At 44.0% G+C, this 27,650-nt stretch overlaps 1 protein-coding gene across 1 annotated transcript in view; it reads right to left on the bottom strand.

Annotated features, from left to right (window-relative positions):
- Positions 1–27,650, bottom strand: part of KSR1 (kinase suppressor of ras 1) — a 588,594-nt gene that overhangs the window by 66,706 nt on the left and 494,238 nt on the right. Inside the window, 3 exon segments of the mRNA XM_086954818.1 lie at positions 7,719–7,815; positions 18,275–18,660; positions 22,943–22,991. Of these exon segments, the coding sequence (XP_086810944.1) occupies positions 7,719–7,815; positions 18,275–18,660; positions 22,943–22,991 (532 nt within the window).

Below are 27,650 nucleotides of genomic sequence, written 5' to 3' on the forward strand. Positions count from 1 at the left end.
TGGAGGGGTGTAGGGTGGATATATATATCCATCTATGAATCCATCCCTCCCTTTCTCCCTCCCAGTGGTGGTTGCCACTGTGCAGTTGTAGTTAGGTCTAATTTTCCATTGACCACGCGGTTTTTGGTTTGGTGCCACCTGATGAATCTTTGCAAAACTTTCCTCATATAAGGTTAATCCACCTAAGCACCTTCCTGGAATGTTTAAGGGTGATCCGTCAAGTGAGAGCTGAGAAAAACAGGGATTCCGAACAGAACAACCCCAAGCATTTTCCATATACTTTTTGGAAACTTAGCAATATCACTAAAATCTACTGAACAGAATTACACCAGATTTGCAAGGATTCTAGATCTTGTACAGAAAGCATGCTGTTTGCGATTTAGTGTAAATTTGTTCAGTAGTTTTGGCGATATTAAGCTGCCCAAAAATGTGTATATCTGGACTTTGGGTTTGAGGGGCTCTCACAAGAGTTTCTCTAGCCCAATGTTTTTAAAATAGAGCCTTATGATTGGCTTAGGGGAAATTTTTTACCCTCGGACCATCTTTATCCCACAGAAGCCTTAAATGGCTTCTTGCAACAGGAAGAAAAATTTAGCAGGCTGCCATTACAGGTCTTAGTCCCCAGTTCTGAGTCTAATTGAAAAAATATATATATACGGCTGCAGGGTAGGGGCACCATGCCTCCCTCAGCTCAGTGGGGGGCGGGTCCCAAAGGGACCCCATCGGGGGCCACAAAAAATAAAATATATCTTTTAAAAGTCGCAGTCCTGCCAGACTCCCATGAGACACCCACGAAAGCGCGACATTTATTAAAAAAATAATTAAAAGCTCAACGGCATTATTTATTATTCAGGTGAGGGAAGCATGCGGCCCCCATCCCGAGCCTTAAGAGGCCTTTGGGACCCCATGCCACGAGGCCGAAACAAATAAGGCAGAAGGCCATAAATGGTGGGGGTTGGCTGCTTATGGGGGTTGAATGCAAGGCCGGCCCTGTGGCCAATCCCACACTACGCAAGGTCGAAGGCTGTTTGCAGCGTTGCTTGCCTGCGAGGGGTTGGCGGCAGGGCCTGACCAACCTTCTTACTGCGATGGTTGGCTTTAACGTTTATTAATAAAATATTACTTTACTCTAAAAATACCCTAGAAATTCACTGAAAAAAACAAAGGTTAAAATTACGTAACAATTAGGTGAAAATTGCGGTGCCAATGAAACGTTTTAAACTAACAAAAAACACTGAAATTCATGACTTATATTTATCTCAAGTAACTACAACTCGTGCCCAAAGGTAACTATAACTCGCACCCTCGCCCTGCACTGTTAATTACCTCCCATATTACACAACTCATGGCATGTTCTAAGACCTCATTGATAACATCACTGCAAAATCTGAAATGAAATTTTTGATGAAAAGACTAGGCATGGCTTGGGCACCAGTTACAGTTACCATAGAGCATGAGTTATAGTTACTAGAGATAAATATTTTGAATACCTATACTGCTATCTTAAACATTAAAAATCACTGTAATTTTGGTCCAAGGGACATAGTCAAGTGCAGAACTTGGAGGGCAGTTTTCACTAGTGTCCATTTATTTTTCTCCCTAATAATTCTTTAAAATCCTTTGACAACTTTTAAAATCACTGTCTTACTCATCCAACAATCAATTTAATTCGCACATTATCATTTCAGATAGAAGAGATCCATAAAACATAGATTGCATTAAATTATATTTCATTATTTATAGATCATTATATATCATTTAAACAAATACTATTTTGTGATAACATGTTACAAGCATCGGTTACCAAAGTCCTTTGTGCAACCAGGAGAATAAACATTTCAAACTATGTAAACTTTAATTAATTTGTCTGGGTCTATTAGGCTAATAATGTGTGTGAGGTTGAGTTTCGAAGTGGAGAGCATAACTATAGAAAAAGTAATGAACTCTAAAGTGTCAGTTTTACACATTCTTTGCGATACTCAAAAAGTTCATTGTTGCTAGATTCCTCACCATTTGTAGCAACCACATGTACACTATACAGAAAAATAAGACAGTGAAAAGTGCCTCTGACTGTTCTGACCTAGTGCAAATGATCATTTGGATTGGCCTGTTCTCTAATAATCAATCTTTTCATTCAGCTTAATCCAAACCTTCAAATCAGTTTATGCTAGTGTACTTGTAAATCCTAAGAACATAAGTTACTTACCTGTAACTGTAGTTCTCCAGTATTGGTATCTTTCATAGATTCTCTTGCTTGAATCATTTCCTGTAGTCGAAGTGGGAGTCCCACAGTACCATTTGAAAGCGGTGTAATGTTAAACATAGCCTGGAAAGGCCATAAAACCCTCACTTAATAATACATCTTTATCATTTTAAAAAAGAGACTAAACTTTTAAGCTCCAACCAATCAGGTTGCATCCGCCTTTAGAACACTCCTCTCAGAGGCTACTTCTCTAAAATGTTCAGAGCACAAGTGTGAATAATTACAATTAACCCTGGGCGCAGTACTACGCTACGCTCGCGGAGCGTGCGTAGTTTGCGCTACTAAGCACTACGTGAATTGCACGTAGCACAGTGCAAAAACACGTAGCGGGCATTTTTTGCTTGCTCGCGGTCTTCAACATCAAGTTGGCGACCACGAGTGAGCAAAATCAACTTCACGGCGAGACTTTTTCCTGGTTCGCGATTAGCAACATCAAGTTGCCGATCGCGAGCGTGGAAAAAGAACCTCCCGGCGAGATTCTCAACGCAGGGAGGCCAGGCTTCTCATTGCGAGTGGTCGCGTATGCTCGCGATGAAAAACTACCAGTCCGCATTGAGAAAGCTGCCGCCGAGTAAAAATCTACTTGAGCAGCAGAAAACGACTGCTTGTACTGTGCAAGATGCCGTTTGCAATGATTGCACAGTGCGGACAAGCATCCAACACTGTGCAATCAGTGCTAACAGCATTTTCCCTACCGCACTATGCAGTTCGCATAGCTACGCATAGGGTGTGTAGTGCAAAGTACACTTTGCATAGCTACGCGTAGCACTACTATGCAAACTACGCCCAGGGTTAATTACAATATCAAAGAGAAGTTGAGCCTCTCAGGGGAAGAGGAGGGTCACATGTGAATCTATGAAAGATACAAATACTGGAAAACTACAGTTACAGGTAACTTATTTTCTTACTCTAGCATTGGATCTTTCATAGATTCACATGTTTGAATCAGAATACATTGCAGTTGAGAAGCACATTTTTTGTATGAACATCAGAATTAAATTGTATGCTTGGCTATACATCTGTACGTATATAAACAATGTAAAATATGCTAAACACTTTAGAGAACGGTGGGTATCGCTTACTATGATAGTTCACCTTTACTGGAAAAGATGCCATAATACTGCCTGGCCCACTGTTGCAGCTCTTTAAACTATGGAATCCTACCAGCAGTGCTGCATATAGGTGTGTCTAGTCTTCCAGGTCGCTGCTCAGCAGATGTCTTGGATAGACACATCGGCAAATAGCGCCGTCGAAGTCGATACACTTCTGGTTGAATGAGGTTGCACCTTGGTTTGTAAAGGCTTGCCAGCTTTCTGATGGCAACATTTATGGCACTGGTTATCCATCGTGCTATGCTCTGTTTTGAGAGTGGATAACCCTCTCTAGGAGCACTACAGGCTATTACTAACTGATTGGATTTGAGGAAGTGTTTCCTTTTGTCAAGGTAACATTTTAGACATTTTTTTACATCCAAGGAATGCAATGTCCTTTCTGCTGATGTCTTGGGATCCGGGAAAAAAATATTTGGAATTATCAGTTGATTTAAGTAGAAATGTGATGGGACTTTTGGAATTAATTTTGGATTTGTTCGCAGAATCACCCTATTGTTCCTGAATTGTAACAAACGTTCTTGAATGATGAAAGCCTGTATTTTTCCAACCCATCTTACTGAGGTCAGTGCAAACAGGAGTGCCACTTTCCAAAACAGAAATGTAATGTCCATTATGTGAATAGGCTCAAATGTTCTTTTCATTAGTTGGGAAAGCACAGTGTTAAGTTGCCAGAGTAGTGGAGGATGCCTCACTGGCGGAAACACCCTGAATAGACCTTTGAGAAATTGTTTCATCAATCTGCTAAACGAAAAAAAAGATGATGCAGCTGATGTTCGGAAGCGGGATTTGGCTGCTTGGAGAACCTTAATGGAAGCATGAGCGAGACCGGATTGTGCTAGATGTAGAAAATAAGGATGGCTTTCTTACGGTGTAGATGATACTGGGTGCACTTTGGACCACTGACACAGATGCAAAACTGCTTGGATTTAAGGCTGTAAGTCTTGTTTGTACTATCTGCACAAGCCCTGGCTAAAATATCCCTTCATTCTCCTGGGATGTTGAGATACGCAAATTCATTGAATTCAGGAACCAGGTTCACAAGTATAAGGATTTCAGATCCAGGGGAAGCACTTGGCCTTGGCTCATTGTCAGTAGAGATAGAAGTGGTGGAAGTTGGATATGGTGTTTTTCTGATATGAGAAGAAACTCCATGAACCAATGTTGCCCTGGCCACCTCAGAGGGATGAGAATGATCCTGCAAGGCTCTGCGTTCATCTTCATGAGGGCCCTTGCGAGGAGAGGAGTTGGAGGAAAAGCGAAGGCAAAGATTCCAGACAATGCGCTCCAAAATGCATTTCTCACGACCTCGGCTGCGGATACCAGCTTGCTCGAACTGTCATTTCTGATTCTGGGATGTTGCAAACAAGTCCAGATTCAGTCTGTCCCAATGATGAAAGATTTCCACCAGGATATCCTGATTCATCTCCCATTAGTGGCAAGTACTTCTCATCTTGTGTAGAGGGCCTGCTATAACATTCTGCTTCCCCTGCTAATGTTCTGGCTTCAGAGTCACCTGGTGACCGATCAACCACTCCCAAATTCTATGTGCCTCTTGGGACAGAGAGTGAGACCTTGTGCCACCTTGTTTGTTGATATAGTGCATGGTCGTGGTGTTGAGCAGTGCAGGCTTTCTTATACTGGGCAGAAAGGCTTGTAAGACTAGATGCACTGCCTTGAGTTCTAGCAGGTTGATGTGAAGGAGCAGCTGAGCTCGCCACTAACTTGGAGGTCCTGCAGATGAGCTCCCCAACCCTCTAAAGAAGTGTCTGAGGTGATGCTTAGGGTATGAATGTCCGGTCGACTGAGAGATTTGACTCTCGATATTACCAAGACAAAGCTGTGTGCATCCCGGGGGTCACTTGGATGGTTTCGTCGAAAGAGCCTTGTGTTTGAATCCACTGCCTGTCCAGCTCCTCTTGCAACTACACATTCACAGGCGGCAGAATGGGACCAAGGGAATGCAAGATGAAATCATCCCTAGCAGAGATTGTAGAGGGGACCAGAAAGTTACTTTTTTCTTTGCACTAGATGTGTTAAGAGCAGCAATCTTGTCTGGCTTTCTGGTGTGGGGTATGCTGTGCTCATCATTGTATCCAGTGTACCCACTTGGATGTATGAAGGATTGACTTTTGCGGATTCAGTGCAATGCCCAATTTGTTGAAAAGGTGTAGGCAGGCCTTGGTTGACCCCTGCACAGACTGGTGGGAAGGTGCCTTGACTAGCCAGTCAAGATAAAAAAAGACTTGTGTTTTTCTTGTCCCAAGGATGCTCCTACTGGTGCCAGGCACTTTTAGAAAATTGGAGGGGATATTTCAGGCCGAATGGGAGGACTTTGTACTGATAATGGCTGCAGGTAAAAGTGAATCTTAAATATTTTCGATAGTGTGGATGTATGGGGACATGAAAATATGCATTCTGGAGACATAATGTGGTCATATAATCTCCCGGGTTTAAAAGCTGTAGGATATCCTGGAGTGATTGCATGTGGAATGTCTGCTTCCTGAGATATTTGTTCAGTTTTCTCAGATCCAGGATTGGTCTCATTCCCCAGACTTCGATCGGACTAAGAAGAAACAGGAGTGGAAACCTTTTCACCTCTGGTTTCTAGGGATTTTTTCTATGGTCCCTTTGCTGAGCATGGACTTCTAACCTGAGAAAATGTTGCTGTGGGGATTTCTGGAGTGGAATTGGAGGTATTTTTTAATGAATTCCAGCATGAGGCTGAATTAAATTAGATTAAAACCCATTGGTTTGTTGTTATTTTCTTCCATTCGTGCAGGTGACTGGTTATTTTGTCTGTGAGACATGCTACAGGGGATGGGCGGGTACCCGGTGCCTGTAGTTCGTCACTGACGATGTCCTGTGTCTTTTCCCTGTCGACCTAATTTTCCTTTCTGGGTCTGCCTAGAGTAGGCCGCCCGAGGGGGCTGTCACTGCTGGTACTGCGGCAAAAACTGTTGAGACCCAGATTGGTACGGTGTACTCATCTTCTGAGTGAAGCCTTTTCTTTCCACGGGTCCCACATGGTCAAAAAGGACCTTTCTTTGTTTGCTCTGACATTGTACAGCCAGATGTGAAGCATCTGGAAGTTAGTAGTACAAGATAGATCGAAATAACTCTTTCTGAATACTGGAAACAGTTGACCTGAGCAGAGCTCAGTGGAGACTCCCTCATATGACGTGCAGTAGAAAATCTGAGAGACAGAAGCCTCTGACAGGAGTGTTCTAGAGGGTGATGCACCTTGATTGGTTGAAGCTTAAAAGTTAAGTTCCCTTTTTTTAAATGACAAAGATGTGCTACTAAAGTGAGCGTTTTGTGGTCTTCCCAGGCTATGTTTAACATTACACTGCTTTCTAATGGTACCAGGGACTCCCATTTCTTTGTCGGTGAATGATTCAAGCATGCATAGCCATTAAAGATCCAATACTGGAGTAAGTGAATATTAGAGAAATATGGAACAATGATCAGTCAGAATAAAACTGTTGCATTTTGAAAACAAAATACCAGTATCAGTATAGGTATAGGGAAACTGGTGACAAATTATTAATCGGGAGGACAAATACATAAATGTGGTGGCAGCAGTAGGCAACAAAAGGGGTTTCTTCAATCCCCTAAGATAACCTTTTGAAACTTTTGATGATGGTCCTCATCATTGCTTAAATCACTATCAAAAGTTAAAAGTTTCATGGTTCAAGTTGATGTAGATGTGCCTCACCTCTGAGAACTGACAGCGATGCAATGCATTTGCCATCATTTTCAGCTTTATCAACCAACCATATTGTTTTTTTTATTATGCTTAAATTTATTGTGGCTCTGTATTTTCTCTGCACATTGCAGCACTACCCTTCATTTCTCACCACATACATAATTATGTTTTATAAACGGAATTATTTATCTAGCTTTGTTTAAGACCTCTTAGTAGCTCTGATTTCCAAGTCTTGTTCTCTCGCCTATAGAAAAGAAGAATCACATAAAGGTTAAATGTATGTGTAATCTACTACAAATTACTTTTGAATGTTTCAAAAGATTATGTTTGAGAATCTAATTCATTCTTAATTGTCTGCATCCAGATTTTCCAAAGGATAAAAGCTAATTTCTTATTGGTTAGACAGGTTCTAATGGTGCCTTATTCTCACTTTACCAGCCAAGGGTACTCTGTCAAGGGAACCCCTTTTATTGTTATCTGCAAACTTGGGGATTAAAGATGACCATTATGAAACTCTAATACACCATCTGGTAGCTCTTCCAAGACAGCACACTCCATGTAAATATACTCCTTGTGACTACAATACATGTCTGTATAATGTAGGAGGATTTTATTCTTTTTCTCTTAAATTTCTTACCTTAATAATCTCTTGCGCAATCTGTCTCGTTTTGTTAATATCCAGTGATGTCTTTGGATCCCTCACGACTGAATGAAGCGTTCTTCCTTTGCAGAAACTAGAAAGTATTTCAATCACATAGATTTTTTTTTAAAACACACCCAAAGTAAGATTTTTCCAACAAACAAGTTTGAATTAACAAAATATTTTGACACTCTAGAGATGTTTAAGAGCTTTAAAAGATGTATTATGGTAATTTCCATTTCTAAAAATGTGTTCTTTTGTACGCCAAGGGAAATGTTTTCAAGGGAACCATTCACTTTCTGAATAAATCGTCCAACTGAGTACAAAACATTTTTATTCTACAAAATGCTTAACTTATGAGCACTTAGAAAGGTGGCAGTTGATTTAATACAAAGCATTAGTAATAGACAACCAGAGATAGAGCACCGGTTTGCATTCTTGAGCATTCTACACACCAAGGTTAGGGATAGGGCTATAAAAGCAAATTGTCCGTGTGCATTTTTTCACTAGAATTTGTCATTTTGTAACACCAATGTCGAAATCCTTATTTTATTAATGCTTTGCTATTAATGATTTCTATTTATTTCATTTAAAAGATCAACTTTGTCTTTTATTTGAAACCAATTTTGTTTGTTTCAATTCATCATTTAATGTGGATTCCGTTCTTTACTTCAATGATAGTTCCACACACCACTTTTTTTTTTTAACGGTATTAAACCTGCTGTGAGTTGCACCAACTTTTTATTCCACCCCCAGTACTCCAAGTTGCAATCTCAACCTGTGACTACAGCACTATTTCTCTCTTCAGTTTATAGTGTGGACTCTGCCATTGGTTATGAACTATCCCCCAGATTAATCAAAGTCCTGTTTTGCGAGTCCTTAATAGCGAATTTTAAGGATTCGGTATTAAAGACTCGCAAAACGGGATGCATGTAGTAATCGCAATAATTTTAGCGATTTCTACAGCTTTCTTGTTTGCGATTCGCTAATTGCGAATCGCAAACAAGGAATGGCTTTCCCATTCATTCCTATGGGCCTAAAGGCCCATTGGAATGAATGGGGAGTCATTCCTTATTTGCGATTAGCAATTAGCGATTCGCAAATAAGGAAGCAATTCCAAGGGTGTCAAAAGTACACCCTGTTGCACCCCTGAAATGGTAATGTCCACTGGTGTTGCGCACACACATGTCCCAAGGATATGTGTGTGTGTAACATACAACTTAGAAAAATGCCCTAAAGAGCATTTTTCTAAGTTTTTGCTATTTACCACGTAGTTAGACTTTGCGGTAAATAGCGGCCCCAGATTGCGATTTCGCAATTTTAAAATGGTTCATGAATTGCATTTAAGGAATCTCAAATTGAGATTCCTTAAATGCAATTCATCGCAATTTAGGGATTTCTAGATTTGCGATTTTTGCATTTGGGATGATGCATCCCAAATGCAAAAATAGCGCTCGCAAAGGGCAAGATTCTCAGAATCTGGCCCTTTGCGAGCTGATTCTGGTTTGATGAATCTGGCTGCAAGTTCCCTGTTTCACATGACGTTGAGCAGACACCAGCACTCAAGCATGGTTACCCAGTTCAAAACCTGGCAGTCCTGTTTGTAAGGCTACAACAGCTACTCCTCCCTCCCCCATAGCTCTGTATTTTAAATCTTGTACATTACTTAAACCCATCCCAAACCGCTTGTGTTGCGAATGCTGCGGTTTTGAAATGCACTCATTGCAAACTGGTTTCAATGTTTCTGATTGTTTAAGGACACGGTGGATGTGCACGTTTTATACACGTGGGTTGGCACTAATACTTTTGTGTCGAAAGTGCTGACTGCGGAGGGGCGTGGCTAGCAGCGGATAGAGATGGCCGCGTAGCTGCTGAGCTCCATGTGAGAAGTGCCCTTATCCATTAATCCGACCATCAATCCGTCCAGTACTAAGGCCCCCAGGGCAAGAGCTGAGGCCCAGAACGGAGTGGCACCCACCGGCAAAGTCGTGAGGCGCTCCGATGCAGTGAGCAGAGAGTGACAGTTATCAGACGCGATGGGCCTTGGCGAGGTCATCGAATCCGCGACCTGCCGCAGTTCTGCTGCCGGGCGGAAGTGATAGCGAGCCGGCAGCCGCAGCAGCGGAAGTGCCCCCGGCTCTGGCAGTGGCAGAAGACGACCGGCTAGTGACCCGCCTATGGCATAGAAGAAACGCGTTGCTTACCTGTAACAGCAGTTATCCAGTATAGGTGTCTTTCATAGATTAACATGCCTGAATCATTCCCCGTCGTCGCGACGGGAGCCTCCGGTACATAGAAAAGTAATGTCCTATAGACATACATAGAGAAAATAGGCCTAAGGACCTCACCTTAGTAGCCTATCCTTGTCCTTATGTAAAAAGGACCAAACTCTTAGAGTCAGCCAATCAGCTATGACCTCCCTCTAGAACCTTCCTGGGAGGAGCCTCAGTCCCTCAGATTTTCGTACGCACCCAGCTAGGTATGGCGTAATACAGTTAGAGAGGGATGTGAGTCCTTCCAGGGGAGGCCGGAGGGTTGCATGTGAATCTATGAAAGACACCAATACTGGATAACTGCTGTTACAGGTAAGTAACGCGTTTCTTATCCAGTATTAGGGGTGTCTTTCATAGATTCACATGCCTGAATCAGAGTAGATAGTAATAACTTATGCACATTTCTGATGTAATGTTGCCTTACAGTCATGTTAGACAATACACATATTATCATATAACATGGGAATGATAGCATAAAGCAGAATATTATAAAGACAAAGAATGCGCATACCCGGATGGCGGGATGTTGGAAGGCTCACCTCACTGAAAGAGATGGCGAAGCACCGCCTGGCCCACTGCTGCATCCTTCTGAAGTTCGATATTCAGGCAGTAGTGTCTGGAGAAAGTGTGCGGCGTTTTCCAGGTCGCCGCTCTGCATATTTCCAAAATCGGCACTCCAGCGAACAGTGCTGCCGATGTGGACATTGCCCTGGTGGAATGCGCAGTAACATGATCACTCAAAGGCCGTCCGGCTTTGTCATGGCAGAATGCTATCGCTGAGGAGATCCACCTTGAGATGCTTTGTTTTGTGAGAGGCAGACCCATTCTCGGTCTGCTGTAGGCCACAAATAGTTGAGAAGATTTTCAGAAAGTCTTAGTTTTGTCTAGGTAGAACTTTAGACACCTCTTGAGATCCAAAGAATGTAGTGTTCTTTCTGCTGCGGTGGAAGGGTTCGCCAAGAAAGACCGAAGGACTATCGGTTCATTGAGATGAAAGTCTGAAGGCACTTTCGGTATGAATTTAGGATTCGGTCTCAGCACCACCCTGTCCTGTTTGAACTGCATGAATGGTTCCTGAATGGATAGAGCCTGTAGCTTGCTTACTCTCCTGGCAGATGTTAAAGCGAGTAAGAGAGCCGTTTTCCATGAGATGTACTTGATGGATGCTCGATGAATGGGCTCAAAAGGATGCCTCATGAGTTGGCTGAGGACTAAATTGAGGTGCCATGTCAGAGGGATCTTCCGAGGTCTCAGGAAGGATCTATAAAGTCCCTTTAGGAACTGTTTTACCAGTCTACTGGACCATAGAGAAGGTCCTGTGAAAGTTCTGGTGAACCGTGAGATAGCCGCCAGGTGAACCTTTATGGATGCATGCGCCAGTCCTGACTGTGCTAAATGCAGAAGATATGGCAATATCTGCTCGGGTGTGATGTGCAGTGGCCGCAGGCCTTGCTCTGAACACCAAATGCAAAATCTTTTCCATTTGAGAGAGTAGGTTTTGTTGGTACTGTCTGCTCTCGCTTTTGCCAATACGTCTCTGCATTCCTGCGGGATATTCAGGCTACAGAACTCTCTGTGCTCAGGAGCCAGGCCGATAACCTGAGCGATTGCAGGTTCGGGTGTTGTACCTGTCCGTTGGACATTGTTAGGAGGTTCGGGTGCTGCCTCAGACAAATCGGTGTCCTGATGGAGAGTCGAAGCAGATCAGAGAACCAGTGCTGTCTCGGCCAGAACGCGGCAATGGGAAAACCGCAGCCCTCATCCTCCTGGCCCTGTCTGCCGCCTTCGACGCAGTCTGCCACCGCACACTACGAACACGCCTCTACGACGCCAGAATCCAAGAGAGGGCCCTGGACTGGACCTCCTCCTTCCTCTTTGGCAGAACACAGAGCGTCCGCCTCCCCCCTTCCGCTCCGAAGCCACCGGGATCATCTGCGGCATACCCCAAGGTTCATCCCTCAGCCCAACGCTGTTCAACGTCTACATGGCATTAATCACCCACGTCGCACGACGGCAGGACCTCAACATCATCTCCTATGCCGAGCTGATCCTCTCCCTCACCAAGGACCCCCACACTGCCAAAACCAACCTCCACGAAGGAATTAAGGCCATCGCCGACTGGATGAAGAACAGCCGACCAAAGCTGAACTCGCACAAGACGGAGGTCCTCATCCTCGGATCCACCCCCTGGGCCTGGGACAACTCCTGGTGGCGACTACACAAGGAACACCCCCAACACCCACCGACCACGCAGGCAACCTAGGGGTCATCCTTGACTCTACCCTCTCCATGACGAAGCAGGCCAATGCCGTCTCCTCCTCCTGCTTCAACACCCTCTGCAAGCTTCGCAGGATCTTCAAGTGGATCCCCACCAAAACGAGAAGGACCACCCAGTCACCCAGACTCTCGTCAGCAGCAGTAGACTGGAATATGGAAACACCCTTTACGCAGGAGCCTCGGCCAAACGCCTCCGCACGCCTGATCCTAGACATCCTTTGGCACAGCCATATCACTCCCCACCTGAGAGCCCTGCACTGGCTCCAAGAGGATAACCTTCAAACTCCTCACACACGCACACAAGCCACTCCACAACACCGGAACAGTGTACCTCAAAAGCCAACTCACCCTATACACCCCCATCCGCCAGCTCTGCTCCAAAGACCGCGCCCTCATCACCGTCTCCCCGCATCTGAAGAGTGACCGCCGGCGGCAGATCATTCTCCCACCTTGCCGTTAAGACATGGAACACCCTCCCCATCCGCCTACGGCAGACGGAAGACCTTCTGACCTTCAGAAGACTTCTCAAGGCGTAATATCGGCATTTCTTGTTCTCCTGTGGCGCAAACAGATCTACAGCTGGTTTGCCCCATGTCTGAAAGATCTTGTTCACAAGAGTTTGTTCTAACTCCCACTCGTGGCAGCCGGATAGAGATCTGCTCAGCGAGTTTGCTAATGCATTGTGTACACCCTTGACATGCTCGGCCCTCATGGGGATTCCGTGAAACGTTGTCCATTCTCACAATTCTTGCGCTTAATGGGAAAGCGTTATGGACCTTGTTCCTCCTTGTTTGTTTATGTAGTACATGCTGGTCGTATTGTTGGTCGGACCAGCACTGAGGAACCTATTATCCTTGGAAGGAAAACCTGAAGAGACGAGAATAAGGCCCGAAGATCTTTTGACTGGGTGTGAGTGTCTGATTGATTCAGATGCTCAGTCCATCACCACCCCCTTTTGTACCGCTTTTGGCCGCCATAAGTGTGGCAGGGTATACTCAGACGTGAGTCCCTTGCTCACTTTGCCACTGGATTCAAGCAAGCCGGGCTGAAGACGGCTGGAATGCCAGAAACCGGTCCTCGGAAGCTTGTTTCCGGTCCAGGGAAGACATGGCTTGGCAGTTCAGGCTGGACTGTTCCCATGAGGCACAAGGTCAGACTGATTTGCATATAGCCATGTCTGAACTGGGGTGGCAGAGTGGGCTAAAGAACGGTGATGGATTTAACCCAGATCTTTTGACTGGGTGCGAGTGTTTGATTGATTCAGATGCTCCGTCCATCACCACCCCCTTTTGTACCGCAGACTGTTGATGTGCCGCTGTTTCTGTATCTGAGACCATCTTCCCTGGATCTGTAAATCCTGCAGATGACTTACCCATCCTTCCATAGAAGCGTCTTCTGTTAATACGAAACCTGGAATGGCTTGCAGAAAGGAGAGACCTTGAGCAAGATTTGCTGTTTGAGACCACCAATGGAGTGCATCCACCATACGGGCAGTTATTTGGATAATATCCTCGAAAGAACCCAATGTCTGTTGCCATTGTTTCTGCAATTCTTCTTGAAGAGGTCTCATTTTGAGCCGTGCTAATCGAGGAGGAGCACATCCCTAGGAGCGATTTGAAGGTTCAAACAGAAACTGATGCTTTTTCAAATGGTTGTCGCTAATTTTTGAAGGCGCACTTGACGATCTTGAGACAAGAATGCTTTGCACTGGACAGTGTCCAGGGATGCTCCGAGGAATAGAATGTTCTGAGTTGGAATCAAATTTTATTTGGCCTTGGTTCAAAGTGAGCCCTAGTGAATTGAATAGATGGAGACAAATTGTTGTAGCAACCTTGCCTTCTTGCATTGATGGAGCTTTGAGCATCCAATCGTCGAGGTATGGGAAAACTTTGATCCCGCGGGATCGTAAAGTCGCTGCTACCGGTGCTAAGCACTAGGTGAAAATCTGTGGCGCTGATTTTAGACCAAACGGAAGCACCTTGAATTGATAGTGGATGCCAGCCACTGTAAATCGCAGATATTATCGATGTTTTGGATTGCTAGGGATATAAAAATATGCGTCTTTCATGCCCAGAGAAGTCATGAAATCCCCCTCGTTTAAGCACCCCAGAATATCGGAAAGTGTTACCATCCGGAATGTTTGTTTATTGAGAAATGTGTTGAGATTGCGGTGATCCAGAATTGGTCGCCATTCTCCTGACTTCCTTTTGATTAGGAAGAAACAAGAGTAGAAACCTGTTCTTCTCTGCATGGACGGTACTTCTTCTGATGCTTCCGTTAGGAGCATGATCAAGACTTCTTTGCGCAATAAGTGAAGACGAGGGGAAGGGGGACCCTTGGGCCGAGTGGTAGGTGGTATCTGGAGAAACTCTAGTGTATGACCCTTGGTGACAAAGTCCAGCACCCAGCAGTCTGAAGTGATCTTGTGCCACTGCTGTGCACAAACAGATATTTTTGCACCCACCTGTAGGGGGGAAAAGGTTGACTGGCATCCTGAGAAGCCCATTGCTTTCTGGCAGAATCCCCGCCTTCTTGTTGTGTTCTCTTCCAGCCACCCTGGCAAGAGAAAACAGCTGCCAATGGCTGACGATAAGAGGATTGATTGTACGTCTGTCGGTACTGAGGTTGGTATTGTCGATACTGCTGATTCGACTGATAGCCGCCCCGATATGTAGAAAATCCTCGCCCTCTGGCTCCTCTGAAAGGTATGCGTCTATATTGTAGAGCACCTAAAGATTCTGCGGTGTCTGTGTCATTTTTGATTGCCAGAAAGTGCATCATCTACATGTTTCCCGAACAGCAAATCCCCATCATAAGCCATGTCCAGTATCTTCATCTGAACTTCGGGTCTAAAGGTAGTCGCTTTAAGCCAACCTTGGCGTCGAAGAACAGCTGACCCAGCTAACTGCCCAAAGCTCGTGTTAGCGATGTCTAACGCGCAGGTAATTGTTTTGGAGGCAGCTAGTTTATCTTGTAATAAGATCTAACGTGCCTCCTCTCTATCAATCCCGCTATATCGGACAACATTTGGTGTTCATAACAGCTAATGATTGCCAAGGCATTGGCAGCTCTAACTGAAGCTGCAGCCATAGAAGAGAATTTTTTCCCCAAAAGGTCCATACAACGTCCTTCTTTGGTGGAGTGGTTATTGGTGTTGCAGGGTGTTTTGAAAGCCATTGTGCAGCCTGAGATATTACTGAATCTGGCCTTGGATGACCCATGAGGCCAAATGGACTGCTCTCTGGCGCGCAGTATTTTTCTCTATTCGAGGTAACACCGCAGTTATGGATGCCGGTGTCTTCATGATTTTCACGCCCTCTTGCCAGATGTAATCAATGATGGGAAAAGAGCAAATGATTCTCCTAGTATCCTCTTTAAAGTCATGTAAAAATCAGTTGTTTGTTTGACCGTAATAGGGAGTTGGAATCTAAAAGCTGCTCTCTGCATTAAATTATGAAAACCTCCAATGTCCTTGGGAGGAGAATCAGAGGGCAAATGCGGAGGTGGAGATGGTGTCTCTATAATCTAATCGTTCCATGGATCGGGAGCATCTGGCTGTTTAGGTAACTCGTTTTCTTCAACCTCCTCATCGGAGGAGGAAGTGTCTTGATGTCCAGTTGAATATTGTGCAGGAGCCGGTGCACTAGGTTGAGTAGGCTCTAGTTCTGGAACAGGAACCTCTACCTGTGGAATTGGGTTCTCTGTTGAAATCTTCTGCGGAGGAAATCTGACGATAATCCGCCAACATAACCTGTAAGTGCTGGAGGAAGATGAGACATTTCCCTCCGACGAGATTTCTGCCTGTGAAGGAACTGGTATGTATGCTGTGGAGCCATATATTGCCCATGGTAGTAATGCTCCTCCTGGGAATCATCCTTGTCAGCATCTTGACATTTAACATTAAGCTCAGATGGACTATGAGCCACTCTGTATGGATCTTCCTCTTCTTCCTCATCATAACCCTTATCCTCAATGAAGCCTTCAGATGGGAAGGTGGTCACGGAGACATTTTACATTAGTCCTGAAAAGGCCTTTGAATTGTCTTTATTTGATATACTCTCATTGACAGAAATATGAATGGTAGGAATGTCTCTCGTCGACGGTCCTGTAGTCGACAGTGGTAGAATCACAGGCACGTTCATAGACGATGCCGTCGACGGTGTTGTCGTCAAAGCTTCTCCCATCGACGGTGTCGTCGTCGACGGTGTCGTTGGAATCTTCATCTACGGCTTCTTCGTCGTCGACAGTGTGTCGTCGACCCGTTTTGACGATGGTCTTGCCGAAACACAAATTCTCGTCAACGAGATAGGTGATAAAATAGCCGTTGTCGAAATAGTTGCCGTCGACGATGGCGTTGACGATGTCACACATACCATCCACGATGTGGTAAAAGTCGACACATATTTTTTGTGCTTTTTACTCACAGTTTCTGAAGAGGATGATCTTGGACGCTTTGTGAGTGGAGTAGAAGGCAGAGATGATGCTGGCGCAGAGGAGTGTTTAGAACTCCTCTCTTTGTGAAGAGACTTTTCCTGGTAAGTTTTCAGATGTCTTCTTCCTTCACCTGAGGAGCCTTCTTGAGACCCAGCCCTCTTGCTAGATGTGGAAGCTCGGTACTCTTCCTCAGCCGAAGAAGAAGGTTGCTCTTTTGACTTGAGCCATAAAAATAATCTTGCTTTCTGTCCCTCGGAGTCTTGCTGGAAAAGGTACGGCAGATTTTACAGTCTTTAGCCTCATGTTTGGGATAGAGGCAATAAAGACAATCTTTGTGAAGATCATCAACGTGGACCTTCTTCTTCACACAGGTCCTGCAGGAGCGGAAGAGGTCCTTCTTGTCAGACATGCTTGCTTGAAGAGCTGAAGAGAAGAAAACGGAGTAGCACTCAGGGAGATGCCTTTCCACATGACGTGCAGTGAAAATGTGAGGAGAGCTGCTTCTATTGGGAGTGTTCTAGAGGGTGCTGATAGCTGATTGGTTGGAGCTGACTTTTGGTCCTTTTCCTATAAGGATGTAGATAGGCTACTAAGATATAGCCTTTGGCCTGTTTTGGCCTATTTATTATTTATGGCACTGCTTTTGTATTTTACCGTGGCACTCCCATCTCGGCGACAGGGAATGATTCATGCATGTGAATCTATGAAAGATACCCCAATACTGGACAATACCTGGTAAATCACCTCCATAGCATATCACCTGATGCTTGATCTCCATTTAATACCTTTTTTGTTCACCTTAGCTACAACTATTGCGGGCGAGGCCAGGCTGAATTATTGTAACTAGAAATAAGTGGATATGCTAAAAAGCTGATTGAAAATGACAAGGGTTGTAAATCTCACCCAACAGGATACTGGCAAATATAGAAAGATTGTGGCACATGTAAGTGGTACCAGTCTGAGCTGGTTGGAACTAGGGTGAAATTAAAAATTCTCGCCCTCGAAAATAAGACTTAGTCTTATTAAAAATAGACTGGAACTGTGTAAACAAGCTGACTCTTGTTTCCAAGGGCAACATACCGATGTTAGTGTGGAGGCAGGAGCTTTGGCCACCATGCTGCGACCTCCGAGGAACAGCCTCCTTCCGAGATGTGCAGGACTGTCGCGCATCAGGTGTTTAGGACATAGCTAAAAACCTGGAGATTCTGATATTATTATCCAGGCAAACCGGGATAACCTTCTCAGTTTTTCACCACTGTACAAGTACCATATGGACAGGAAGTATGTTTGAACAATATAGATTGAGCTCTCGCATGTGGTTATAAGTAGGAATTATTTGCTTGTACCTGGATTTTGTTGTTTTTGATCCTTACCTTCACTGGAATTCACTGGCTAATAACCTGTACCAGCTCTTTGAGCATTAGGATGCAACATTTAAGATCTTGAAATAAAACAATATCAGGAAAATAGCAAAATCGTTCACTCAATTGTGAGGACAGAGCATACAGACACCCAAAGCTTACTGCAGAGAAGGATATATATCAGTCCCATTAAATGCTCAATACTAACCTTGTGATGATTGCCAAGTGAGGGGGGTGCATGCAGGCACCCATAAAGAGCACCACGTTTTCATGCCGCGTCTGCCGGTAGTTCATAACTTCCTTTTTAAACAGTTTGAGATGATCCTGGTTATTACCATCAATCTCCAAGAGACGGATGGCCACTTCGCCATGCCATTTGCCCCGGTACACTTTCCCCCATCGACCTTGTCCAATGAGGTCCCCTAGTTCAATCTGTTCAAAGGGAATGTCCCATTCTTGCAGGTATACGCTGGTTTGGCTGGCATTGCGAGATATCTTCCTTCGATAATGAGAGTTCGATGGGGGTAACTCATCTAACTCGTCATCCTCTTCATCTTCTTCTGCTTCTGATTTGTTCACCTCTTGCTCTGCCACCTGTTTTGGGAATAGTGATATGTTAATCATGCTTTCATTCACATACACTGCATTTAAAGCCCTAAATCCCTTAAGATAAATGCTAAAGTAGTAGCATACAAGTAATTTCTTGCACGCCTTTCCTTTTAAAACAAAATCATGCAATTGCATTTTCACCATTTATCACCAAGTATCCAATGGGTAAAAGCCATCCAAAGGAAATGACTTACAATTGGTATTTTTATACAGATTCATAGACTTGAAAAAAATCTAGCACAGTGAAACAGTAGTCTATTGACATAATTTTGGTCTTCCGCTCTCGCCTATGAAGCCAATTTTACACTCCAGAAAGAAGTTCATTCTGGCCCTGAGGGTAGGGAATGAATACTGCTGCCCATTCCATTCCAGGAAACCTCTTTATGTACATTATTTGCAGTATAAAGATTGTACTCAAGTTGCAGACTTCACAAAGCAGACAAACAATCAAAGTGCTGCAAAACTACGCAGACTAAAGCATAGGAAGAACTATGAGTACTCATCACAGCATAGCTCACCAAATTTGTGGTATAAGCATCAGAATTTAAAAAAAGGAGTTATTTGTACCAGGTTTCCTATTTTAGGTTTTGGTTGCACAGCACTTGTGAAATCTCTTGTAATTAAAAAATAATCTTAAACAGGGCTTAGGGCAAGCTCAATATATACCTTTACTTATCATTCATTGAGTGAGTCGCTCTAATTTATGTGCTTCTGGTTAGTCAGCCCGCCGTCTGTTTTCACTTTCCAGACTTCCTGCTCAGCCGCTCCTGTCCATGCGGTGGCATGGAGCTTGGCCCAAGTACAGCTTCTGGTCACTATCTAGTGGCCAGTGTCCTTCCACTAGCTACGCACTCTGAAGGTACTTTTTAATTTTATTTGTAAATGAGCACTCCATTCAAGCGCATCTGCAGGCCGTTTCCTTTCCTCCCTGGCTTGTTTACCTAGCACTTACCGCCTGCCGCCATTGTTGATTTTAACCATCCACCCCGCTTTTTTTAACCCCTTCTCCCTGCTCTCTGTTCTTTTACCCACCTGCCTGCTTCAGCCACTTCCAGTGCCCTCATTCGGGCCCATGAAGGTATTGGAGTGCTTTACAGAAGCACCATTTACATTACATATATAAACTTTCATTTTTTTATTTCTATTGCACATGGGGAATTAAAGAGATTTGCCCAGTGTTTGAGGATGTTGAGCCAAAGCAGAGACTCAAGCCTGGTTCCCCAGTTCCAAGGTGACCCCTCAGATAATGTTAGCCATGTTGGGAAATCTGAGATTTATTTACACCATTAACTGCCATGGACATGGTCAATCCATTTTTATGGGTGCACACCCTATTGTGACATCAGCAACCCTAATTTGATATGGATTATGCAGGGTCATAGACATTTTTATGGGTGCACACCATATTCTGATATCAGTGGCTCTAATATGATAACACGGAGCACGTTGGTGCTTTAGTCAGTGACCTTATTGTGATGGCCCGGATACCAGTAACCCGAGTGTGATGTTACTAAGTCGCTAAGTGACTTCAGGATTTCTTTTTCTTCTACTCATTTTGACATGTTGTCGACCCCTATTTTGTGGTCAGGCATCACATTAGTGTTAGCAGTGAGCCCTTTTATGGTGACTGTGAGACTGCTATTAATATGTTTGTATTGTGTTGCAAAGTCAAAGAGCTCACATGTGAAATCAGTAAAGGCTGCTTTTCTGATCCCTGTCTAGGTATGTCTGAACCCTCTTCTAGTTCCTTTCAGCCCTTTCGTTACGTTCATCGAGGTATCTATAAGTTCCTATCATACATATCTGTGAGCCTTATTTTCATGCCACTGATCCCTGTTGCAGTATTTCTCAGCTCTGTCGTAATGTTTGTGAGGCCTAGTGAGGTATCTGTGAGCTCTGGTGGTGTTTCAGTGAGCCCTGTATAATGTGAGTCCTAGTGAGGTATCTGTGAGCCTTGCCAGTGTATCTGTAGGTTATCTTCTTTCCTCCCGGCATGTTAAACAACCACCCCAGCCATTATTAACCCACCAGTCCTCCTCACTAGTCTTTTGTTTTACCCACCCCCCTGCTTCAGCCACCCGCTGCAACCTCACTTGTGTCTCCTAAGACAGAGTGTTTTACAAAAGCACCATTTACATTATACATAGACACTTTCATTTTTTTTCTGTTACACAAGGGGGCTCAATGATTGCACAGGATGTCAAGCCGACACTAAGATTCAAACTTGTCTCTCCAGTACCAAGTTTGGCAGCTCTGCCTTCCCCATGCATTAGCTGTGTTAACCCACAACCCCCGATTACTCAAAAACAATAGTAATAAAAGAATCGACAAAGAAATTAGATCTCACATAGGCAAAACCTATTCAGTTTGCCAATGCTTTTTTAAACGGAGCTTCTAGATAACATGACACTCAGCAAATTATCTTAGCCTGCTGTGACATCGTACTCTGTAGGGAATTGGAATGAACATACCTCAAAAGTATGAGTATTAGATCTGTGCCTTAGATATCTAATGAGTATTAGCACATTGCATGCCAATGCACAACACCATTACAATGGATGTTCTTGAATTATTTACATTGTCATCATTCCATTCAATATATATTGGCCCAACCAGGCCCCTCAACTGAGAAAGGTGCATTTAATAAACATACTTTGATTCTCCAATTCTGGCAATATTGTCTGAGAAACAAAGTTAAGTTACATTATAGGCAGCTGGGTGGAGGGATTATATGCCTCTGACAGAGGTATATAGGACATTGTGACTCATGTAATGGTGGCTTGCCCAATCTTGTTGAAGGGCGGGAAAGGATATTGAAGGAGGAGTTAATCCTGTTGGCTGCTAGTGGCAATGCAAATGTTATTGGTAAGCAAGTCCTGTAGGCAATGCAGTGATGTGAACATATGCAACAATACATCTTTCTCATCAGTTTTGTATAAGACAAATGTGATGGCATTGCAAAAATTAAGCATTTACTTCCTTTATTAATCTTTTCACTGGTGACCCTACTTTTCAAGGATAGACAGAAAAGTATTCAACAATGTCGTTGCTGCAACAGGGACTATACACAGATGATAGGGATGTTTAGATGACGAATCTCAATTTGATATTTTTTGAGGCCCTGAAAATGCAAACATTAGTCTGAAAACACGCAAAGTGGTGGGGGTCCTTTAAAACATTAATTCTGTTTAAGCATCTTGTAGGGGATTATTTTGAGGGATGGGGGGACTGGTAAACATATTTGCCATCTTTATCAACACCGACTTGACAGCAATTTATTAAATGTTTAGCGCTCAGGTTCTGCTAAAGAGTGGATTATTTTATTGTAACATGACTTATCTCTTTTTTATAGGTCAGGATTTTCATAGTGCAGATGTCAAATAGACCTCCTGCTAATAGTATGCACAGAGTATGCTTTGAGCCTGCCCCTTTTAAACAGTGGGTTTCTTGGACTAGCCTCTTTCAGCCCTTTGACTTTGTCAGTCACATCTTACCTGATGCAGAAATCCTAGGTGCAAACACCCTTCATATGTTATGGAGCTCAGTAGTGATGGATTTTTGGACCAAGGCGGAGGCGTATATAGCTGAGATCTCCATCTTGAGAGTGGAATGCTCCTTGAAGTATTGTGCACTGGGTCTACATCCTACCTTTAATAAAGAAAAAATCTGGCACTGGTTTGCGTCACTGGTTTTATTGTAATTAATGATTTTCTGGGCCCGGCCTTTTTTTCGCTCTGTAGAACGTTGGTTTAGGGAGGCCAGGGATTGTTTGTTAACCAAGGAGATATGGCTTAGCATGGTGTGAACTGACAAGGGCCCTTAAGGCAATTAGGATTGACATACAATAGCAGACACTCTACTGGAAAAATGCCTCGAAAACACCATGGACTCCGTCTCTGGGTGAGGAATTCCCTCCGGATAGCCCAACCACCTAAGCTATCTTTCTTTATAATGCGAAGTGGTGCTTGCTGTACCGCGGCAATTCTGTTAGATGGAAGGACACAAGAAATGTTGATTGGATGCTAAATTGTGTTGGGGCTCTACATATGGGGTTGCTGTAATTGCTCATATGATATTGTCAATATGTACAAAATTAAAAACAAATACATTAAAAAACAAGTGAAATACCAATAAACGTTAAAAAGTAAATACTGACCAGTAGGGCAGAAACAAAAGAAAAGACTGATGCAGCTGCCTTGTTAGAAAGCATTTCATTATGTCAGTAGCCTAAGACTGCAATATCAAACCCATTCACTCGAAGCAATACCTCGGCATTCTGTTCTTCCCCCGGATCAGCATCCACCTGCTCGTCCACACTGTTGATAGAAAGTACATTTCACTGATTAAAATTTAGAGATACCAGGAGCTATACATTATAGTAATCATTGAATGCTGGTGGCTGCATTTTTAACCTTGGCCAGCACAGTTTCAGAAATACCTAAAGGCCTTTAAAACAGATCAGCATTGCTGCATTTTCCCAATGGCAGGTAAAGATGATCAATTCTAGCACAACTCAAACCAAAAAAGCACACAACACTGAGTAACCCATGACACAGGTCATGGGTTACTAAGGTGAAACCAACAGTTTCTCATCTGCATGAAGAAATACCATATAAGAAAAATCAGTCTTTCCTGTAGAAGTTCTTATTGAAAAAAAATACCTCTACTACTTTTAAGATTGTTCTCACCACCAGGCCTGCACCACAAGGAGACTTAATAGTGGAAGAGGCATGAACTAATAAACAGTTGAGAGGCAAGGACTCATGATAACTTCAAAAGGAACATAGATATCACAGTTTATAAATTATGAGGATGGTAACATATTTTCCATAGCACAAGTGCAGGAGAACCATTTATAGGAGAGAAAGGTGAGCCTCCACAGGGAGGGAGGTGGGTAGCATGTGAATCTATGACAAATTCTAATACTGGAGATTTATTGCTACAGGTAAGTAACAGAGTATAAAGCAGTAGTGAGGCACATTGTACTGAGAGGTGTTAAGAATACAATTCTATAGAGAGATCACATTTAGAAAATTTACCCAAACATAGTATAAATGTTAGCACTGGGGGTCTCTAGTTGGCAGAGGTAGGTACCTATAACCAAATAGGAGCCCTTGCTTCTAGTCAGGGGAAGGGGGATACACACTTTAGATAACCCCTGCTCACCCCCTTGGTAACTTGGCACGAGCTGACAGGTTTATCCCAAAGGCAATGTGTAAAGTATCTGTACCAACACTCACAGTAACATGGAGAAAACAATACAAATGGACACCACACCAGTTTAGAAAAATAAAGTATCTTTATCTAAACCACACAAGACCAAAACGACATAAATCCAAAATACACAGTTTAAAAATATGACTCTAGAAAGGTTTCAAGAACTTGTACCATAGAAATCTATGGATGCGTGACTTTGCACCAAAGTACCTGAAGATGCGACAAAAGTTCGCAAGCCAAAGAGCTGCAGCACAGAAAAACAAAGAGATGCAACACTCCTGGGGAGGCGATGCGACAGCCCAGCTGCACGCAGCAGATGGGTTGCGTCGAGTCCGGTCTGTAGAGGGAACGATGTGTCGAGTCTTCGTGCCGGTTTCAGTTCGCAGGTGATGCGTTGGAAAAGCTTCTCGCACAGGTACGATGCGTAGATCTTCGGGATGCGACAGAAATGAATGCTGTGGATTTGTGCGGTGCTGCGTCGGTCCTCTTCAGCCGCGATCCCTTGATTCTCGGTTCTTGCAGCAACGAAACGCACTGCGATCTGCAAAGCGGCACGGCGATGTGATCGAAATCTTATTGCGCCGTCGAGATGCGCCGGTGAAACATGCCGCAAGAAGAGCGATGTGACGGGTTTTGCAGTTCTTTTCACGCTTCTTCTTCCAGCTCCCAAACAGCAGCAACCACCTCCAGAGGCCCCACAACTGGATCAAGCACTCTAGACAGGTCAGAACTCATACAGCAGAATTCCGGTTGGAGTTGGGGGTGAACTCCTTTTGTTCCTGGGACTTCAAAACAGGAGGCTCGCTCTCCTCAGGCCCTAGGAGATATTCTTTAAGCAGGGGACACAGCACACAGCAAAGTCCTTCGCCTTTCCTTAGCAGAATAGCAACTGCAGGTTAGCCCCAGAACACACAGCAAAGGCAGTCCTTCTCTTCAGTTTCTCCAGCTCTTCTCCTCGGCAAAGGTTCCTATTGAATTCCAGGATTATCCAAAGTTTAGGGGTTTCAGCTCCCATATTTATACCCCAAAAGTCTTTGTTCTCTAGGTGTAAGGGGTCCTGTACCCAGTCCAAACCAGTTCTGGGTGCACTCTGCCAGTGAACAACATCTTCCTTAGTGAATGTGGGCCAGGGTCTTCAGCGCAGGAGGTGCAGCCAGCATTGCGGAAGGCAGGCACAGCCCTATTCAGGTCCAGGTACTACTCCTCCCTCCACTCAAAATGCAGATTGGACTATTCAGCCTAGTGCTGACTCAACCAGACTCCTGGAGTCACCCAAGCTCCTGCCACTCTCAAACTAGACAGTCAATCCACAAACAGGCAGAGGCACACAGAAAGGTTGAACAAGAAAATAGCCACTTTCTAAAAGTGCTATTTTCAAACCGAATTTAAAAACAATCCTTACTAAAATATGTATTATTAAATTCTGAGTTCAGGGATAACAGACTCCAATTTTCTATCTTATTCCTATGGGAAGATATGCAGGTAAAAATGTTACACAGCATTCCCCATTCTGGCCAATGGGCAAGATAGCCTTTCAATAGTGAAAAACTAAATTGGCAGTATTTCACCATCAGGACATGTTACACACACTAGTACATGTCCTACCTCTCACATACACTGCATCCTGCCCAGGGGGGTTCCTGGGGCCTACCATAGGGGTGTCCTATGTGTAGTAAAAGGGAAAGGTAAGGCCTGGCATGTGGGTGCACTGACCAGGTCAACATGGCAGTTAAACTGCGCACAGGCACTGAGGTGGCAGACCTGAGACATCTTTTTAGGGCTACTTAAGTGGGTGGCACAATCAGTGCAGAGTTACCAGCCCTGGCACACTCTGCACTTTACTAGGGACCTTCTGGTAAGACAAATATGCCAATCATGGATAACCAATCACAATAACAATTTACCCAGGGAGCACTTGCACTTTGACACTGATCAGCAGTGGCAAAGTGCACAAAGCATCTAAACCAGCAAAAACGAAATCCAGCATAGCATCAAAACACAGGAGGTAGAGGAAAAAAGTCAGGGAAAACCACGCCAAGGATGCCAGGTCTAACAATAAACAAAGACATAAATATGTATATATCTCATAAGATAAACATTTCAGTATGATGTTAAGAAAGAAAACACATATTTTAGGCAATGTGTGGAACTAGTAAGAGGATGGTGGGAAGAAAGAGGCAGCACACCTTTACCGGAAAAGATGTGTTAGTACCGCTTGGCCTACTGCTACATCCCCTTGAGGAGTAGAGTCCTGACAGTACTGTTGCAAATAGGTATGCCAATTCTTCCAGGTAGCTGCTCTGCAAATGTCAAGTGGCACACCAGCAAACAGTGCCATTGAGGTTGATATAGTTCTTGTAGCGTGAGCATGCAGTGAAGTCTGTATGGCTTTCCTGCTACTTGGTGAAAAGTTAATTGCAGCAGATATCCATCTAGCAGTGCTCTGCTTGGAAACGGGTAGTCCTTTCCATAGTGCACTGTAAGCCACAAATAAATGGTCAGATTTACGAAAGGTCTTGGTTTTGTCTTTGTAGAACTTGATGCATTTTTTGATATCCAAAGAATGAAGAGCCCTTTCGGCCGGATTTGAAGGGTCTGGAAAAAAGGTCTTTAAGATGAGAGGCTCATTGAAGTGAACGTCTGAAGGGACTTCAAGCCAAACTTTGGGTTTGTACGAAGGATTAGCCTGTCATCTCTAAATTGTAGGAAGGGTTCTTAAATAGTGAGGGCTGGGATCCACTGACCCATATGGAAGAACTCAGGGATAAGCCGTGAAAACTCCACTGCGCCGTCCGCCTCCACCCCCCTAGGAAGAATTACATTAAATATACATTAAAGGTAAAAAAATAAACACTTACCTTGACTGCGGCTTCCCCGGGCTGCCGTCCTCCTTTTCCTTGGTTCCGCGATGATCAGCACACGCACCAGCGCATTTCTAACAAAGAATGTGCATGCGCGGGGCGCGCAAATGCACAGATTATAGTGAAACCGAGGAAGAGGAGGACGGCAGCCCCGGGACGCTGCAGACAAGGTAAGGGTTTATTTTGTTTAACCTCTCACTGTCACTGGAGACAGTATCCTTCCTGGACTTCAACTTCTGGAGCCATGTCAGAAGCCTACCCTCACTGTCGCGGAGGGTCTTGGTTGAAAAGGTGCAACATATCTTACAGTGCGCAGCCTTGTGGTCAGGATAGAGGCAATAGATGCAGTCTTTATGCTTATCCTCAATGAAAAGCCTTTTCTTGCCACAGGTGGAACATGGCTTGAAAAGGGCCGCCCTCTTTTTCTCGTCAGACATCCTGGAAGGATCAGCTAACAATCTGAAGTGAATCTGAAAATAATCTGAAGAAAAAACCTTGAAGAAACTGTCTGAAGAGTAGAAGTTGAGCAGAGCTCAAAGGAGACTAACTAGCACAACGTGCGGTAGAAAATCTGAGGCTCTGAGGTTCCTTCAGGAGGGTTCTATGGGGTGAGGCTCTTCTGATTGGCTGACGCCTAAGTTTGGTCTCTTTTACAAAAAGAGGGTGATATGCTACAAAAGGGAATGAGGCCTAGGCCTTTTTCTTTCTCTTTTGTACCTACTGCTATGTTATTTTTGTTACCGAGACTCCCATTCCGACGACGGGGAATGATACAAAAGCATGGGAATCTATGAAAGTTCCAATACTGGGGCAACCTACCTTACAGTCCATGGCAGAATGATCCAGGTATAGGCAATAAATGCAGTCTTGGTGAGAGTCTTCAGAGTAAGTTCTCAA

This window comes from Lissotriton vulgaris, chromosome 2_1 (genome assembly GCF_964263255.1).
Source record: "Lissotriton vulgaris chromosome 2_1, aLisVul1.2, whole genome shotgun sequence".
Classification (NCBI taxonomy): Eukaryota; Metazoa; Chordata; class Amphibia; order Caudata; family Salamandridae; genus Lissotriton; species Lissotriton vulgaris.